Here is a 19550-nt window from a genome sequence, read left to right as displayed (position 1 = left end):
TGATGTCCTGCTCTGTTCAACACTGGCTGCAATTCTGGGAGCCACAATTGAAGAAGGATGTGAAAGTCTTTGAATGCATGCAGGGAAGAGCAGAAGAGCTGGAAGGAATGTCGTGTGAGGCATAGCTAAGGACTTTGGTGTTGACTAGTTTGGAGAAGAGGAGGCTAAGGAGTGACCTCATTGCTTGATGGAGAGGAAGTGCAGAGGAGGAGCTGATCTCTGTTCCCTGGTATCTTGTGGTAGGAAGTGCAGGAATGGTTCAAAGGTGCATCAGTAGAGGTGTAGACTGGGCATTAGGAAGCATTTCTGTGCCAGAAGGGTGGTCCAGGCCTGTCAGTGTTTAAGAGGCATTTGGACAATGCCCTTAACATGCTTTAACCTTTGGTCAGTCCTGAATTGCTCAGGCAGCTGGACTAGTTGTAGGTCTCTTCCAACTGAAATGTTTTGGTCTAGCTTAGTCTCTCCTTTAGAGTTGGAACTAGATGATTTTTAATGTCCTTTCCAACCCATTCTGTGATTCCACCCAGCAACTTCCCTACCATCAGAGTAATGTGCTGCTTCTTTGTGACTTACCAGTGGTTCCTAGGCATGGCCACGCATGCACATTCAAAAGGGCAGAGTGTAGGAAGAGGTAACAGCAAGCAGGGAAAGAATCCTGCTTGTCAGGCAAGCCTTTGGGAGTTTGTTCAGCTCCAGCTCCATTTGTTCTGTTGGCCACCCAATAAGTTTTATTAGTATCAGACCCCAGCCTATTCTCTTTACATTTGGCAGAAGGCAAGTGGCTTTATTCAGGCACCACACAGTTTAAGCCTAATGCTAACAGTGGTATGAAATGGAGAAAGTAAAATCTTCTACAGAGCAAAATAACTGTTTTGTTTGGGGGTTTTGTTTCCAAACTCAGCTTATGCTGTTTGGAAATCCCAAGGCAGCATTTCTGCAGTTCTCTGCAGAAGAGAGGTGGCAATTTTTGCCCTAATCTGCTTCGTGGACTGCAGTAGAGCTGCTCCTGTGAGCATCAGCATCCTGCCCCCGAATCCCTGACGGAATGCTATGGATCTGCAAGTCTAGGCAGTCAAGGAAAGGCTGGGGGGGAAATTGCTAGAACCTGGGCAATGCCATGCATGAGTTTGAGGCAAAACTGTTGGAATCAAAGCATTCTGACAAAATGGTTTGGTTGCTTTGAAAGGGACGTTTGTTTGTGTTTCTAGGAGAAGACCTCAGGTTGTTTATGCTCTGTGTGGACTTTGCAGTGTGTTCCCACAGAATTTATCACTTAGACAAAAACATGAGTGAAGAGAGAGAAAAAGGAAGGAGAAATTAGAGGCACAGAGGGGTGATGTGGCTTGCACCTGGTCACACTGAGGTCAGTAGCAGAGGGAAGAAATGGATGGGTTTGAATCCTGATCTAAATCAGTCTGTCTCACCCCAAGGAGATCACAGAGGTCACTCACTCTCTCGATGACTGAGCCATTGAAAACTTCACAGAAGAAAAGCAAACCCAAACCTTTCTTCCAGTTTCTCATATATCCCTGCTCACAGAAAGAGGCATGTCAGCAACAGCTAAAGTACACAAGGTCTGTAGGCTTACAGGATCTTTTCTTTTATGCTTAGTGTCACAGAAAATGTGAGAATGCCCCAAAATAGGTTGGGTTTTTTCAGCAAGGATCACCTTCCTGCTAATGTGTATATGCTGTAGCATCACTGCTGCCTTTAGTGCTGTAACTGGTGCAAGTGTAACTGGAGGCTTCAGTGGCTCTACCAAAGCATTCAGGAGAGATCTGTAAACCTCTGTGAAGGCTTCCAAAGGGAGACTCTCAACCAGGGCACTGCAGTGCACAGCCAGATTCCGAGACTGTGGTGTCAGTGGTTTTATCTACACTAGTGAACAAAAGAGCATGAGCTGGTGCTTGTGCTCTATGGCTGTTAGCAGTTCTCTGGCAGAATTTTGGCATAGGCCAATTAAGACTCTCCCAGAAAAGCTGAGCAGTGTTCATGGATTAACAGTCTGGGGATCATTCTCATTCAGTAGGCAATATGGAGGGGGAGACAATTTAGCTTGAGTAGGCAGGAGCTGTTCTCTGGCACTTGGCCTGGGGTTCCAAGAGTGGATCCTGGCATGTTTTATGAGCTACATCTATGCTTTTAAAATAGGAATATGCACTGTACCTTTAGGGAAGGACTGAGTAAAATCATTCCCATCTGCTTTGCTTCTCTCTTGCAGTCTTGTTCTGTTCTGCCCTGATGCAGATGTACAGGTACAAGTAGAACCTGCTTTTCCCAAGAGATAAATATTTTACACAGCTAAACAGCAGAGAACTTACAAACTAGAGGATCTAGAAAGGAAAGATTAGAAAAGTAGGAACCTTACCAACAGCATAAAGCAGAGTAATCCCCTAATAAACAGTTTGCTGAATCCTTCTCCTCCTCAAAGGATTCAGCAGCCCCTTCTTGAATACCTCATTTTGATCAGAGCTTTTGGTCGTTTCACATGCAGTGGATAAATTGTAATTTCCACCAGCCCAGGTCGCTCAGAGCCTCATCCAGCCTGGCCTTGAACACCTCCAAGGAGGGAGCATCCACAACCTCCCTGGACAGCCTGTGTCTCACCACCCTCACTGGAAAGAATTTCTTTCTGATCTGCAGTCTAAACCTACCCATCTCAACCTTCAATCTATTCCCTCTCACCCTACACCTACAAGCCCTTGTAAAAAGTCCCTTCCTGTCTCTCTTGTAGCCCCCTTCAGGTACTGTTTTGTCCAGGTAGCTAATGATACTTGGTAACATTGCTAACCGATTAACTACACCAACTTAGCAAGTTCTCTTTGCAGATGCTGTATGTGTTGTGAGCTTTACAGATCCACTTTTCTACTGAAGGGTGGGCAAATACTTTCTGAACTGAAAAAAAATATTGAAGCCACCAGTCAGGCTTTCAAAGCTTGTCAGATAATCCCTCAGCTTTGAAGCTCTCCCTTTTGATACTGTGGGGTGCAAAAACACAAATGAGCTTCTGATGGAAATCCACTTCCAGTCTGGAGTCTGAACAGGGGCAGCTGTTTTGAGGAGGGGAGCATTTCTTTATTTGCTGGTGTTACTTTTCAGTGTAAAGAGCCCTTCAGATATTCCATCACTCGTTCCTCCTCTCTCCACCCCTTGCGGAGTTGTTTCGAGATGAAGTTATTGAATTGTGCTGTGGTGGAAATCTTTGGATGGTCTCTGAGCTGTTTCAAAGAACTTACAGTACATGTACAGGGGAAAAAAAAGACCCCAAGCTATTTCATGTACAAACTCTCCTGCCTGCTCATTAGAGAATTTGTTTTTGCAGGAGTCAGGGCCCGGAAGAAGCTAATGTAAGGATTTGAGCAAGGGTTTGTATTTCTCTGATAAACAGCACTCCCCTTCTGTTTGTGATCACAGGATGAAAGCTCTCTGAGCTTGTATATGTACATTTTTACTGCTACATCATGTAGTGTGCTCTTAAGATTGAGATCTCATTCCCCAGGAAGCATTTCTGTCTAAGATTAATTGCCCTTTTAAAAATCAGTGTTTGATGTATTCCTTTGGCTATATCCTGACTCACTTTAACCCTCTTTGACCTGACCCCGCTGACTATTACCGCCGTGGCTGGAGCAGAAATCCTTCAGCTTGATGTATGCAGTACAGACTTGAGCCTGTGGTTTTTCACATCGATGGATTCAATTAGCTGAGTTTTTACTGATCAGCTTAGCAGGGGTTGGAGAATTTGTCAGACATGGAACAAAACTGTCCGTCCTTGGGGGGTTAATTGAAGAGCTCCTCTCCGTTTTCACGTGTAGCTTGCCTGGGAAGTTGTTTGCTTTGTTAACTATCAACATAATATTGCTGCAAGTAGCACTTCTTCAAGAGGCAAAAGCAGTGTGTTTTTTCTCCAGTTAAACTGGGGAAGGTACAGAAGATGAAATAGCAACCATTAAGCCTTTGATCTGTACATATCACTTACCACTTTTCAGGCAAACGTCTTAAAACTGTAATTGTGTCCCCGGTGTCCCCTTCTGGATGTATTCAGATAAATAGATTAAACTAACAATTAGCATTGTGGCTTGGTGGAAGCTGGTAGAAATGTGCTGATCTCCTCTGTGCTGGCAGTGAGTTTTGCAGCAGCAGTGGTGCTTGCTGGGAATAGCTCATCACTTGATGAGCTGAAGAAGTTAATTGCGAAAGCTGGAGAGCTGTGAGAATGGAAGAATAGTTGCAGGCATGATGTGAGTTATAGGAACTTGAAATAAAAGAGAGGTTGAAAGTTCAAGAATGCCATTAAAAACCTTTAAAAGTAGATGATGTGCACATGCAGGGGGAATATTGTATAGGGAATATGCTGCTTAATTTGGACATAACAGTGTTTTGAGTACAGTGGCATTATGAAAGTCCTCTCAAACTGTTAGCAGCAAGAGGTCTTTTACAGCAGATTAATTTGCCTTCTATCAGTCTTTATAGAGAGGAATCTTTATCAAATGTTTCTTTTTCAGGATCCATATTGATCACATTTAGCTCCCTAGCTGTACACAGAGAGAGCTTAATTTCTGAAAGTCAGTTTAGAGGGAAGGGAAACCTTAAATCTAATGGAGGTCGTGGGATGTGAAAGGGTTAACTTATTGTGAGTCAAGATGCCTGCTGTTTAAACTAGCTCCACAACTCCTAAAAGTGATTTAGCTCTCCCCCAACAATGGAAAACATCTCATGGATGAGTTGAGCTCCATTTGTCACACGTTCAAGTGCTTATCTTTCAGTGCACACCTTGCCAGTGCATTGTGTGCTTGGCTTCTCCTGTGCAACAGCAGTGGGATCTGCCCTGAACTTTGCCATTGGGTTCATGTGTGCAGAGCCAAACTTCAGCATATGGCTCAAAGCTCCTTATAAGCTTCCGTGGCTAACCCCAGTCTTTTCTGAACCAGCCCAGGTTTATTGCTGGTTCAGGGCTGAGGCACTGGAGAAGTGGTGTAAGAATATTTCTTGATGAGAGTTTCACCTTCAAATTTGTTTTCTTTCCTGCCTGCAGCTAGATGTTGGATGGGGAAGTATCACAGTATCACTAAGGTTGGAAGGGACCTCAGGCTCAGTCATTGTAAGGTTCTCTAAAACCTTTGGACTCCTAAAGTGTTGCATATATAAGAATGAATACTTTAGAGTCCTGTCATGAGCTAACTTGGGGTTTATTACAGCAATCTCATGAAATCTTCTGTTTGCTGTAGAAGAATCAAAATAGCAGTGAAACCCCCACAACAATGTTTAGTTAAGTAAAGATTTCATTTCCCCCCTCTTAGCTACTGCTCCATTGAGCTTCATGAGCTGCTTCACTGAAGGGAAGTTCCCTTTGGTTGGTGGGGATGGCATTGCTGGCAGTGCCAACCCTTTTGGACCACACTGAAGGCTGTTAAAAATAATCTGCCTGAGCAAGCTGGCTGCCTGCTGTTTGGAGCCAAATGCACTTGCTCTAAAAACACTCTCCATGCAACAGAAAGAAGTTTTCTAGTCTGTTTACACACCTGCTGTCTGCCATGAGATGAGAAGTGTGACTCAGGTTCTCCTAAACTGCTCAGAAGTGTGATCAACTTCTGCTTGTGGGGATTGGTTTAATCAACATTGTTTTAATTAGATTTCAGAAGTGTGGCTAATGTGAGGATGCCAGGCTCTGCTCATGGTGTGCTGTGATAGGACAAGGGGCAATGGGGGCAAGCTGGAGCTTTCCATGTGAACACAAAGGTGCAGCAGGCTGCCCAGAGAGGTTGTGGAGTCTCCTTCTCTGAAGACTTTCAAGACCTGTGTGGATGTGTTCCTGTGTGACCTGCCCTGGGTGGTCCTGCTCTGGCAGGGGGTTTGGGCTGGATGATCTTTTGAGGTCCTTTCCAACCCCTAACATACTGTGACAGATTTGAGGTAGAGTTTGATAGGAGAGAAGGAGATAGGGAAAACTGCAGGGAGAAGAAAATGATGAACAGGAGTCATGCCAACTGCTTGATTTGATCTCAGTGTTTATTCCAGATACAGAATCACTCTGAGGACACTTGTTCTGAATGCCCTATTGACCATGGATTTCTGCCTGTGAGTTCTTCAGCTGACATCACCACCAGTGGCTTTCCCCAGGGCTGGTGGGCTATGTAGGCAGGAAGGAAAAGCCAGTCCTGTGCTTTCATGTCACGTATCAGCCTCTATGTTTTTGAGGTCAGAGGAGCCTTTTGTTGTGGCTGGGCTATTTTAGCATGGGCTTTGCAGAATTCTTTGTGTGCTCTAGCTCTTGGTTAGAAGGTACTGAACAGCCTGTCTGGCTGACTGTGATCTAATCTCTCATCTGTGTTTCTGTGTGAGCTGATGAATATTCCAAATCAAGGGAGAGGATAAGGAGTTTGGTGGTTTATACCCAACTAAAGTGAGGTAAAAAGTACATGAGGATTGCTGTGGAAAAGGAGTCACTTTTAGTAATGGAGCTCACTACTGGGAGAGCAGGGTGGAATTCACAGAAGAGTGAGGAAAGCCTGGCATATGTTGGCTGAAATGGGCTAGTCTGAAGCTTCTGAAAACTCATGCTGAGATTTTTATTCCCATTTCTTTAAAATTCACTTAAAAAAAACCCTGCTCAATGGAACCTGTGGGAGCCCTAGACCTTGAAGTTACCATTTCTTACCTATACAATATTTTATATCAGTAAAGAGAACTTGAGGTATTCCCTGTCTGAAGTACTTGTGCTGAGCTCATTCAAAGAGCAAGCAATCAGGCTGCCCAGGGAGGTTGTGGATGCCACCTTCCTGGAGGTGTTCAAGGCCAGGTTGGATGAGGCCTTGAGCAGTGTGGTCTAGTGGAAGGTGTCTGTGCCTGTGTCATGGGAGTTGGAACTGGATGTTCTTTAAGGTCCCTTCCTCTTCAAACCATGCTATGAATCTGTGAATCATTGGCCAAGGGATTTGACCAAGCTCACCTTTTTCTGTTGCAGGCATTTCCCATAAAACTGTGTAGGAATTGAGCACCTGTTAGTACTCAGCTGAGCAAGCAAGACTGGTTCAAAACACACGGTTGTTTTTCTGCTGGAGTGCTTTGGTTGCTGTTACACATGCACATGCCAGACAGGATTGCAGAAATGTTCTCACTAGATTTGAGTTTATGAGGGTGGTGAGACACTGGCACAGGTTGCCCAGGGAGGTGGTGGAAGCCTCATCCCTGGAGGTTTTTAAGGCCAGGCTGGATGTGGCTGTGAGCAACCTGATCTAGTGTGAGGTGTCCCTGCCCATAGCAGGGGGGTTGGAACTGGCTGATCCTTGAGGTCTCCTCCAACCCTGACAGTTCTGTGACTCTATGAAATGAAAAGCCTAAAATTACCCATTTCAATTTCCAATTGTGTTTCCTTTACAGAAGATATGTAAAAGCAAAGTGTCAATGTTTGATTTATGGGTGGTTGGATTCATTCTGGAGCGAAGCTTGCTCCCTGAGCAAAGAAACTTGTCACAGCCTTTGAGCTGGTGTCTAAGTGATCTGAAATGTCTCAAAAATGGCTTAGCAGACAGCATGTAAGCATAGTTATTTGCTTCTGGAGATGGAATAGTGTTAAATTTTCCCCCAAACCTTTCTAGTTTGTGCTTCTCACTTGCCACTAGTGACCTTTGGGAGCTGTAATGCCTTCTATATTCATGAATTTCCACAAGGAAGGCAAAGGAAAATAATCCTGGGACAGCCACTCTGTTAGGAGATGACTTGATTAGATTTGAGCTTTGGGTTGTTCTTTTCTTTTGTAATTGCCAAACCAGTAGTTAGTAATTTTGCATCACTTTGGTCACCTAAAAATGGCCTGATTTGAAGGAAATAGTTACTGTGTACACACATCATAAAACCTTCCTATGAAAGATGTATTGCTGTGCTTTTGTTTTGCTGGTATCTCCACTCCTCCTTCCTGAGGTTAATTTGCAACACAGTGGGGGGAAAAAAAAAACCATCTTTAGTTCTTATGAGGGTTTACATGGAACTCTATCATGATTTATAAGGGGGGGAAAAAAGCAGGGGGAGGGAAATGGACTTCTTGGTTTTGAGGAAATTCTGGTGAGGGTTTGGTTTTTTTAACCACATTACTGAATCCTGTGAAGTGGATGTTGACAGCAATGCTGTCGTCAGGTCTGGACCCTGAGCTCTCCAGGTGAGCAGAGTTATTTGCCCTCATTTGCCTGGTCCAATGGCCTTAAAAAAAGAGAAAAGCATTAATCTTCTTTGTCATTAAGTCATTTAAATCTTACACCACTGATTTAAATACATGTTGTGTTCAACACGCTGTACGCTTCTGTCAGTCGAAAGGACATTCTGTTAGCATAAGGGGTGGGAAAGGACAGCACCTGCTGTTGCAAGAGACATGCAAAATAAGCTGCAGCTTTGAAGACTGTGAACAGTAATTCATAGAATGGTTTGGGTTGGAAGGAACCTTAAAGATCATCCAGTTCCAAGCAGGGACACCTCCCACCAGCCCAGGTTGCTCAAGGCCCCATCCAACCTGGACATCCACAACCTCCCTGGGCAACCTGTTCCAGTGTCTCCCCACCTCCACTGTAAAGAGTTTCATCTTGATATCCAGTCTAAATCTGCCCTCCTCAGGCTTCAAGTCATCTATAAACCAGGTGGATGAAGCTTGCATGATAGCCAGCAAACCATCCAGAACTCAGATCCCAGTGGAAATGCTGGGCTCAAACTAGCCAGCTGTTGAGAAAAGATGATTTTCCACTGGTGGTTTTAATGTGTTTGCTCCCTCAAGCAGAGCAGCCATCTCTCAGTGTGTGTCAAGATGGGGAAGGTGCTGAGGAAGAGGGTTGGGTAAATGTGACTTAAGTGAGAGTTTGTGGTCCTTTGTAACAAAAGGAGGGAAGAATTAAAGTAAACCCAATGGATTCTGTGAAAGAAGGGCTACAGTAAGTACAGAATTGGTAGATAAGATCTCTTTAGTCAAGCCTCCAGGGGAAAAGGAATTAGGGAGAAGTGTTGCTTTGTCAGAGATAATACTAAAGCACAAACAATGCTAATGCAGAGATTTAGACTTTAATTAAACTGTAAATTCTTCCTTGACCTCTGAAACTTTCTCAGCTTGAGGAACAGGGGGTGGGGGGGGAAAGATTTGTATGAGAAAGGGACAAAGTTGGAGAGGGAGCTGGGAATGGAGAAACCCAGATGAGCTGTGTTTCATTTTGAAGCAAGAGGCATTAGGTTAGTCTGGACTAGCATCCAAGAGCAGCCAGAGAAGGGCAGAATCCCCTCCCTGTGCTGCTGCTCTCCCTGCTTTGGATGCAGCTCAGCACACAGCTGCCTGCTGGGCTGCCGGTGACCATTGCTGGCTCCTGTTGAGTTTCTCATCAACTGACATCCCCAAGTCCTCCTCCAGACTCTTTCTGAGCCACTCCTCACCCACCCTATAGTTGTGCTGGGATGATTCCTTCTGGTCTAATTTAACCTGTGCTGGCATAGATACCCAGCTGTAATACAAACTCCTTCAGGCAGCTGGCAAATCCTTTTGGTTGCCAAACAAAGATGATTTTTATCTGTAAACCAGAAACTTGTGTTACAGTTGGGGTGACTGCATGAAAGAGCCAGTAATGGGACCTGCACTTCTAGAGTCAGCTCTTGGGGAGCAAGGAGGCTTGTTCTGCAGTCTAGGCAGCTGAGGGGGTCATGACATGCCAGTTAGAGAAGACAGTGAGCACGGAATGGGGATTTCACTGTGGTAGGTCCACGTGAGAGTGGCAGAGAGTATACAGCATAAAAGCAGCAAGAGGTCACTGCCCACTTTCTTTTTTAAACTCTAACCATTATTTGGAGCATATTTCAGATGTTCTCCTCTTGGGGCTCTGAAATAAATTTTCATTGTGGGGGTGGGGGTGGTGTTCAGTTCATTTCATGACAGTTGCTGTCAGTTGCTTTAGCTGGTTCCCATCGCTGGAGTCAAAAGGTCAAAGTGCCTGCATCCTCTGGGCCAAGTATCAATAAAAATAATTGAAATATTCTTAGAAAAGATTCTTGTCATACTGGGAATCATTGGCTCACTTGGCCCTGCCAGGAGGTGAAACTAAGTGAGAAAAAGCTGGTGCCAAGTCAGCCTTCTGAGGAAAGCTGAAGTATCGCTGGGCACTGGGTAAATCATGCTTAGCAAAACGAGATTACTTCAGGAGTGTTTGTGTCTCCTGTGTGTGACACAGGCTGTGCAGTCCAGCTTCCTCAGGAGCTCACAGTATCCAGACTCCAGCCTTGTTAGCATGTTTTAGGAAGTTCAAAGTCACAGATCGCATTGGGTTGGAAGGGACCCTCAAAAGTCATCTTGTCCGATCCCCCTGCAGTCAGCAGGGATGCCTCCAACCAGAGCGGGCTGCTCAGGGACACATCAAGTCTGATCTTGTGAATGTCTCCAGAGGTAGGGCCTCAGCCACCTCCCTGGGTGACTTGTTCCAGTATTTCAGCACTCCCATTGTGAACAATCTCCTCCTGATGTCCAACCTAAATCCCCCCCTGCACCGTTTTCAAACTGCTGCCCCTCACCCTATCCCCACAGGCTCTTCTGAACAGTCCCTCCCCAGCCTTCCTGGAGGTCCCCTTCAGGTATTGAAATGCAGCTCTAAGGTCTCCCTGGAGCCTTCTCTATTCCAGGCTGAACAGCCCAAACTCTTCCAGGCTGTCTTCATAGGAGGGGTGCTCCAGCCCTCTGAGCATCTCTGTGGCCTTTCTCTGGACCCGCTCCAGCAGGTCTGTGTCTCTCTTGTCTTGGGGGCTTCAGATCTGGACACAGTACTCCAGGTGAGGTCTGAAGCTCAACATCTGTAAAATTCATCTGGTTTAGAGCTCAGTGAGATGGCTGTGCCTTAAGTGTGCTGATGCCAAGCTGTGATCACTGTAGAGAGGGAAAACTTGCAACTGGTACAGAAGAGTGACACTTTCATTAAGTTTCATTTTAACCCTTTTTTTGTTTCCCTTCTTGGAATTAACTCCAAGTTTCTCTTTCAGGTGACAGAAATCTCAGCTTTCTCCATACTGGTATTTCCTGCTTCTCATTCTGTTGAGTGTTGAAGCCCTGTAACACCAATTAAGCACACCATAAATTCTGTCTATGCTTCATCTTTCTGTGATCTTTGAGCACTCTACCAGCGGCTTCTCTCTTTTTATTTTCCCCTTTGAATTAGATGGAGAGCAGAAGACTCAAGTGATGATTCATGGAATTGAGCCAATGCTGGAAACACCCTTACAGTGGCTAAGTGAACATATGAGCTATCCAGATAATTTTCTCCACATTAGTATCATTCCCCGACCTACTGATTGAGACTCAGCGGCGCTGGCACGAGGATCGCTCTCCAGCCGGGACCGCAAGGCTGCATCGACTCCTTGCTTCTCTCAGTCTTGACTGAGGCAGAGCCTGACCAGAAGGAAAAGACACACACACACACACACACACAAAAACCCCAAACCCAACAGAACAACCCCGAAACAAAACAAGAAGTCCTCACTGCTGCAAGCCAAACAGGAAGAGAGATCCTATCCCCAGACAGGAGCCATCGGGGCTCACCTTCTTCTGCGTCATCGCCGCTTTTCTTCACCGCTGTCATTAAATCAGTTGCGATGCGAAGGAATTCACAGGACCTCCGCTGCAAGCCTGCTGTTTCCTTGTAAAACAGAACCAAGCTGCCACTGTCAGATGGAAATGTGCCACTTGATTGTATTTCTGGTTAACAAATAAACAGGGCTGTTTCCTAAAGCAGCAGTGTTTCGACTTGGGAGAGTGGAAACCTTGGTTTAATTTTCTAGCCGGCTAGGGCACCGCCGAGGTTGGGTTACCCATGGCTTTCTGTACCAGATCAGATTACTGTAAACCCAGCTTTCCTTAATGAGAACTTCATGTTTACAGTATGTCTATTGGTATGCAAATGAGCTGCTTTGTTTTTCCCCCCCTCCTTCACTTTGATAACAAGCAGTGAGAGAGGTTTTGTTGTTTGGTTTTTTTCAAGTCAAGCCAGCCAGCATGTTTTGTCGTTTAAAGAACCTGACCTCAGCATCTACAAATCCCTCTTTGCTCTGTGTGCTGTCACTGAATGCTCCACTGTGGCATTCAAGCCCGTTTTCCTAGGCTAGCAGTGGTGTAGGGTAATTTGTCATGGCATTGCTGTGTGCTCATCTAATTTGCTTTTCTTTTTTACTCTTTTCTTTCCCCCCCCCCTCCTCTAAGAATATTTTCTTGATTTAGTTTGAAAAGTCAAAGGGGGAAAAAAAAAAGGAGGAGGAAATGGATGTTGCAAATTATTGTATCCTGCTGGTTTTTCCCATAGGCTTGGAAACCAGCTCAATGCTGGAATGGTGAACAGATGGATTGCTTTTTAATCACTTGGAATTGGGGGAAGCCATTTCCCACCTAATACTTCCTTACCTCCTGATTTCAGTTTTCTCCTGTGGTCCCCTGAGCAATCAGTCTGAAATTTGGAAGCTTCTAATCTCATTGCACAGATTTATACATTTATTTCCAGCCCCCTTACTGTAGGAGCTGTATTTTTAAGTTATTGGACTGCTTTGGTTTCTGGATATTTGTTACCATTGCAGCTGCTGCTGGGACTCTACCTTTTGAGTTCAGTTTTGTGTGTGTGTGTGTTCTGCTGAATTCATCAGCCCTCGTGCTCTGTTGCTTTAGGCTGCACTTTGTGGCTCTTGGTGGCACAAGACTATGTTGATAGTAGACCTATATCAGATATGTCAAATATTATCAAGCACTAAGCCAGCATGATGTTTTTCTTACAAAGAATAGTAGCTGTTCAATTTCCTACTGAAAGTCTTGGCCTGCAAATGCCCCAGTAGCTCCCAGTGCTGTTCCCATGCTCCCTGTGTGGTTGGATCCTTACCTGTATCTGAAAAAGAAAAGACAATGAAAATCAATCAAACAAAAACCTCTTTAAGAAACAAGAGGGGAAGGATCTCCTTGAGTGAGGGATAAAGTTGAGGCTGGGGGAGGGGGGGTAAAGCCTTAAGGGCAGAAAAAGTCAGTAGACAAATTAGTGTTTTAATGTAAATAGCATTAAGGAAATGGAAGGGAGAGGGTAAGAGCTAAACCTGTGCTGCAGTCTGTGGCTCAGGAAGAGTTTTTAAAACAAAGCAAACCGTGCTGCTCAGTGCTCCTGCAGAACTGAAACAGAATCTCCTTATGGTGGGATCATTTGCTTGAGTTCTTCTCATTTCCAGTTCTGTTTGTGGAGCTTTTCTTACGCTGTTGGAGTGGCATTTGTAAACCCTCCTCAGGCAGACACATCTGAACAGCCTGGAGGATTTCCAAGCCCTGCCAAGTGGCAAAGCAAAGATTTTGTAGACTCTTCATATTATTAGGCCTTTTTGTAGGGGTAACTTTTGCAGTAATCAGGATAAGCAGCAGTGCATTTCAAAACCTGTGAAGTCTGTTTCCTTTGGTTTAAGGTAAGCTGGAAGAAGTCACTGGATAGTTTGTTCTACACCAGCATTTGAAGTGTTCAGCTGTTTCCTCGTGGCCCATGTTTGCTAGGAAATCAAACTTTTGAGGCCTAGCATGGAACAAAGAAGTAGCTTGGCTTTAACAAACATACTCTTTCCTCTTATTTTAACTATTTAAACTTTATTAAAAAATAAACTGAAGTTTGAGTCTGTCTTTATTTCCAGCTGAAGGGCAGCCTCTGCCACGGGAGACAAAGCCGTTTCATTCCTACTCAAAATAAGTAGGAAGGTCTCAGAGTTGGTTTGGGTGAAGGTAAAGCTCTCCCAAGAGCCTTGCAGCTTTGTGAGAGGCTTACAGAATGTGCTTATTCAAATGCTACCATGTGTAAATGTTGGAACTGGTTTCCTGTTTGTGTGTGAGTCTGATATGAGCAGCGCTGATTATCGAAGGATGCCAGAGAGCGGTGTTGGTGTTGGTGAGGGCTCCCCGGGTGCTGCTGGTCCGCTGCTGCAAATGGATGCTGTGGGGATTGAGTGCATCTCTGGTAAGTGCTACCACTTTTTCCAGCTTCAGCCTCCCAGCAAAGCAGAGTTACTCTGCTGAGAAAGCAGTGTTAATTTCTTGACGTAGCAAAAGTGTATTTCAGGGCAAATGAATTCCTCTGTCCCTCAAAACCAAACAAATGGACTCAGAGTTTGTGGCTGTATCAGGGTAAGGATTTTTGGACAGTGCCTTTAGCCATTGATTTTGGCAGATAGGAAAGAGAGTCCTGAATTTACTGGGGGCTTTTTTCTTTCCTTAGGATGAGAAAAGGTATCACAGAATGTTAGGGGTTGGAAGGGACCTGTGGAGATTGAGTCCAGTCCCCCTGCCAGAGCAGGATCACCCAGGGCAGGTCTCACAGGAACACATCCAGGCAGGTTTTGAATGTCTCCAGAGAAGGAGGCTCCACAGCCTCTCTGGGCAACCTTCTCCAGGGCTTTGTCACCTTCACAGGGAAGAAGTTTCTCCTTATGTTCCTCTGCTCCAGCTTGCCCCCATTGCCCCTTGTCCTATTATTGAGACCTCTCTGAGCAGTGCCTTGCTCCATCCTCCCGACCCTGCCCTGCACATCTTTATCACCCTGAAAGAGGTCACCCCTCAGGCTCCTCTTCTCCAGGCTAAGGAGCCCCAGCTCCCTCAGCCTGTCCTCATGCACAGAGGTTCTTAGAACACCCCATCACGTGTAGAGTGGATTTCTGAATTGCAGCAGATAGGAAGCATTGCAGCTTCTGGTTTCGAGACGGTGCTGGTGACATTTCAAAATGTCACAGTAAACCTGAGAGGTAAAAGAGTTTCAGATGCTCAGAAGTAGGTTGCAGGTTTCTGTACTTTCAAGTTATGCCATCAAATTAGCTTGTGGAAGAACAGTTTCAAATGAGATGGTTATTTATTTATTCCTCTCCCCCCAGCCTTTCATGTCTCTAGGATTCAAGTAATTAAGTTTTAAGTGTGAACTCAAACACAAACCAGTTCCTCTCAACAACAGATTAAAGAACACAAAAGAGTACAAAACTCCTTTCAAAGACAGCTATGCCAACAGGTACCTGGAGAGGAGTTCTGTGCAGTTCAGGGGTTTTTATGTGTATAAATTAAGGAGCAATTATATGAAGATTAAAGGGAGGGATTTCCTTGTGGGTTTCATAGTATTTCTGTGGATTAAAAGCACTTAGAAGAGAGAGAGAGGCAGGCAAAGGCTGTGTTAGGGTTGGAGATTGAAGGAGCTTGACTTCACTGCGCTTGGCACTGCCAAAATGTGTCAGGTTTTAAACCAGCACTTTCCACAGGAGATGTTTGAAGCCTTAATCCTGGCAGCATTTCAGTAATACAGGCCAACAGGTACAGTAAAACAAAGTTGTTGTGGGAACAAGTGTGTGATCAAGTTGCTAATACCCATTGTATTCCCAGTGCAAAGGCTAAAAGTCTCTGTGTGATACAGCCCAGAGAGAAGACTTCAGCCTAGAGAAGAGGAGACTCCAGAGGGACCTTAGAGCTGTCTTCCAATACCTGAAGGGATCCTCCAGGAAGGATGCAGAGGGACTTCTCATAAGTGTGTCTAGAGACAGGACAGGGGGGGGATGGTTTGAAGCTAAGGGAGAGCAGGGTTAGCCTGGAGATGAGGAAGAAGCTCTTCAGTGCAAGGGTGGTGGGACTCTGGAATAGGTTGCCCAGAGAGGTTGTGGATGCCTCCTCCCTGGGAGTATTGAAGGCCAGGCTGGATGAGGCCTTGAGCAGCCCATTCTAGTTGAGAGATCTCTCTGCCCATGGTGGTGAAGTTGGAGCAGATGATTTCTGAGGTCCCTTCCACCCTAGGCCATTCTGTGATACATTTGCACCTATCAGAATTTGGAGGATTGCTTGGACTTTGGCACATGCATGTCTTAAAAACTACTAGAAGTTAGGTCCTCCTTGAAAGAAAGCCAGGCTGGGAGGGGGGATGTGTGGACATCAACAGTGCTGCTCACTAGACCTCTCCCTGGCAGGAACAGACACAGAGAGGGTGCATGTGCAGAAGCTGGGGATGTCTTCCCTCACCCAGAGGTGTGCAATTCTCCTTGTGCACGTTGGAGATTGGCTGCTGAGGGTCAGTAGTGTCCCAACTGCCACAGAAAAGACAGTGTGTAATTCTTTCAGCTAGATTCATGAGGACCTTCACCACTCAGAATTAAAGACCAGAATGGAAACTGTCTGGCTGTAAGCTGCACCTTACATGCTCGTAGAGCTGTAATTAAAGTCATCTGCACTTCAGAGGGCTGATTTCCGTCGGCCCTGTGTGCTCACAGCCTCACTGGAGTTTTTCCACAGTGCAGAATAAGCTCCCTTCACTCATTTTAAGGGTTATATGAATCACAACACGGCAGATGGGAGGCAGAGAGCAGGCTGTGAGAGTGGTCCTGGAGCTCTGAAGTGCCAGCATGACCCAGGAAGTTTACTGGGCTTGGTCACTATTTCCCCTGTCCCTTACCTGCAGGCTATTTAATTTGCATCTTTTCTTTTAGCTAATGCTTGACCTGAGCTGACTGGAGCTGAGGTTGACCCTGCCCCTTGCTCTCCACAGCCATCTCTCCCTTGCAGCTTGCTCTCAGTAACTGCACAGTGAGTGTGACTGAACCCCTCATCCTGGAGCACTCTGTCACCCTCTTTGCACAGCTTCTCCCTCAGCCTCTGAGCTGTGAGGTTGTTTCTGCTGGCTGTTTGCACCAGCTGGGCAGCCCAGTGGGAAAACAGTGAGAGAAGGGTGCAGAGGAGGGCAGGGGGAAACGAGAAGAATGAAAAAGAACAGTGAAGGTGGGGCTCAGGAGAAAAATACTTTGTGGGGAGTGAAATGACAGAGCTGGATTCTTGATCTCACCCAGGTTTCTCATTCACTCACCATCCTGCAGCCCCCACTGTGCTTTCCTTTCTGCCCTGGCCATGAACGTGGTGCTGTGGTGGCTTTCACCTGTGAAGCAAGATGTCTGGCACCTCTGGTGTCACCCTCTGCTCCTTGGAGCCAGCAGTTCACCTGCAGGGGTGAATTTAATCCTTGTAGCATATTGCTTAAGGAGACCTTTGTTTACAAAAATCACTTCAGAGCTTCTTCCTCTGCAGCAGATCCTGGGCCTGGGCCTCACTCAGCTGGGATGGACTGGGAGGTCCTGCAGGACGTGGTGGCACAGCTCGTGCAGGTACTTCTCGTTCCTGGTGGAGGAGGTTGTGTTGTGGAAAACCTGATCACCAGCACTGCTGTTTTATTCAGGGAGTGGGTGATGGAGTCACTTGAGGACCTTTGTGTCATGAAAACTACTGTCTCATGGTCCTGAAGTCTTGCTTTGCACTGCTCTGACTGCTTCACGCAGAGCAGCAGAGTGCACTTTCACGGTGTGTAATCAGCGCCAAACCCACTTCTTGGTCACCAGGCTTTTTTTCTGTTTCAATTCCCTGTCAGAACGAGATTCCATTATATTGAGCTGTAGAAAAATATGTCAATACTCATGATCAGGCTGTGAAGGCAGCAGAAAGAGGATGTCTCATTTTTAATCAGCAGCCTTTCTGCACTTTGCATCTCGATGCCTTTCCACACGGGGGGCACGCAAAGGGCTTCTCCACCTTTCTGCTGAGCCATGGTCTTTGCTGAACCACCCAGGCAGTTCCTTTGCCAGTTTGGGGGATCTGCTCTCTTTCTGGGAACCATCCAGCTTTGGTTCATTGGATATAAATTTGTGCTTGGCAGCTGAGGAGTAAATCACAGGGACAACAGCCATAATGGCAAGAACGTCGTTTGAAAAAGGAGCTTAACTTAGTGCTTGAATGCCCTGCACTAAGAAATTGCAGGGCCAGGTCTTAGTGGAATTGGTGATGGCCTCCTTCTGGTTGTGCCTTCAATTATCTCAGTGGTAAGAGGGCAAAATCCTAGTGGCTTGCCTTACAATTTCCTTGAAATGTCTTGTGTGTGCTGCAGCAGGAGCTGGCCCTCACAAATCAGGTTTGGTGTTGTCTGGGGACACAGGGGAAATAATATTGCAGTTCTCTGAAGCCTGCCTACTTGCACTCTTCCCTCCCTCCTTCCCCACATTAGGTGCCACAATTTTCCATAATGCAGCCCTTCCTTTTTTTTTTTCCCTTCTTGTTCCATGCTTTAAACAATGAAGCTGCTGGGCAGAACAATTAATTAGGCTGGGCAGCAGGACCAGAGAAGTGATTGTCCTCTTGTACTCAGCACTGGAGAGGATGCACCTTGAATCCTGGGTTCAGTTTTGAGCCACTCACTACAGGAAGGACATTGAGGTGCTCAAGGGCAATGCAGCCTGGAGAACAGATCTCATGAAGAGGGCCTGAAGGAACTGGCATGGTTTAGCCTGGAGAAAAGGAGGCTGAGGAGAGGCTTCATTGCTCTCTACAACTCCCTGAAAGGAGGCTGGAGCCATGTAGGTGTTGGTCTCCCTAGCAACAAGTGATAGGATGAGCAGAAATGGCCTCAAGTTGCACCAGGGGAGGTTTAGGTTGGTCTTTAAGAAAAACATCTCCCCTGAAGAGGCTGTCCAGCCCTGGACCAGGCTGCCCAGGGTGGTGATGGAGTCCCCATCCCTGGAGGCATTTCAAAGCTGTGTAGATGTGGTGTTGAGGGACATGGTTTAGTGGTGACCTGGCAGTGCTGGGTTAACAGTTGAGGTTGATGATCTGAAAGGTCTCTTCCAACCAAAATGATTCTGTGATTCCTAGCGTGGCACTCCATGGACATGGGAAGTGTTGCTTCAATTATCCCAGCTGATGCTCCTTTGAAACTGCTGGGTGGGTGATTTTAATGGCCATGGTATGGAAATCATTGCAGTGGCAGGTACAGTATCTGTTCATCTTGTTTGCCTACAGCTGTTCCAAGCACTCCCAAATTGCACCTTGCTGCCAGTGAGGCAATGCCCACTTGGCACTCGGGGCCTGCGAAGAGGGAAACTTTTCTACTGTAACATTAAAGGCAGACACTTTTGTTCTAATCACTTGCCAGGGCAGCTGAAAACAATTATTAATTAATAGGAAACACTGACTTTTAACTTCACAAGCTCTCCAGAGAAGTGTCTGTGACAGCCTGCATCTGGATCTGTGGCTGGCTTTGGATGGAGTGAACTTGGGCACCGCACTGCAAAGGTTGGCTGCTTCGAATTCATTTTTAAGCGTCCACATAGCGCTCTTAAAATTAATCTGTTTATAAACCCAAATTGGTTGGGTTGAATGCCTTTTGTTCTCCCTCTGGCTTGCATATGAAGCCACACACACAAAAGAAAGGAGAAGCCCCCAAAACAAAACAACAACAACAACAACAACAACAACACAAAGAGCTGTGCTGGTTGTTTGTGTGCTTAACCAAAACGTTCCATGGAATTAATCTACCCAAAGCACACAGCTATTTGTTGTGTAACAGAGGCCACCCCCTTCACAGCCTCTTTGGTATTTAGCACTCTGGTTTTGGAGGGGAGAAAGCAACTTTTTCACATCTCATCAATAACATTTCTTAAAGCATCTTTTCCCTGGCTTTGCTTTTTTTCACTTTGAACCAACCCAGTGCAGCAGCCTCTCGACTGCTTTGATAAGGCTGAGGGGCAGTGTGCAT

The 19550-nt window shown here is 45.8% G+C and overlaps 1 protein-coding gene across 2 annotated transcripts in view; it reads left to right on the top strand.

Annotated features, from left to right (window-relative positions):
- The window catches only part of ATG5 (autophagy related 5), a 41675-nt gene extending 29941 nt beyond the window's left edge, over positions 1-11734 (top strand). For both annotated transcript variants that reach the window (XM_068160469.1, XM_068160470.1), the window contains exon 8: positions 11166-11734. In XM_068160469.1, coding sequence (XP_068016570.1) covers positions 11166-11302 — 137 coding nt within the window. In that variant the 3' untranslated portion in view covers positions 11303-11734. The remainder of the gene's footprint in view (positions 1-11165) is intronic.
- Positions 11735-19550: the final 7816 nt, after the last annotated feature.

The sequence above is a fragment of the Melanerpes formicivorus genome, unplaced genomic scaffold (assembly GCF_026170545.1).
Source record: "Melanerpes formicivorus ecotype bairdi unplaced genomic scaffold, bMelFor1.0.p_v2 SCAF_50, whole genome shotgun sequence".
NCBI lineage: Eukaryota > Metazoa > Chordata > Aves > Piciformes > Picidae > Melanerpes > Melanerpes formicivorus.
Note: the sequence above shows the minus strand (reverse complement) of the source record. Positions and strands in the feature narration are given on the sequence as shown.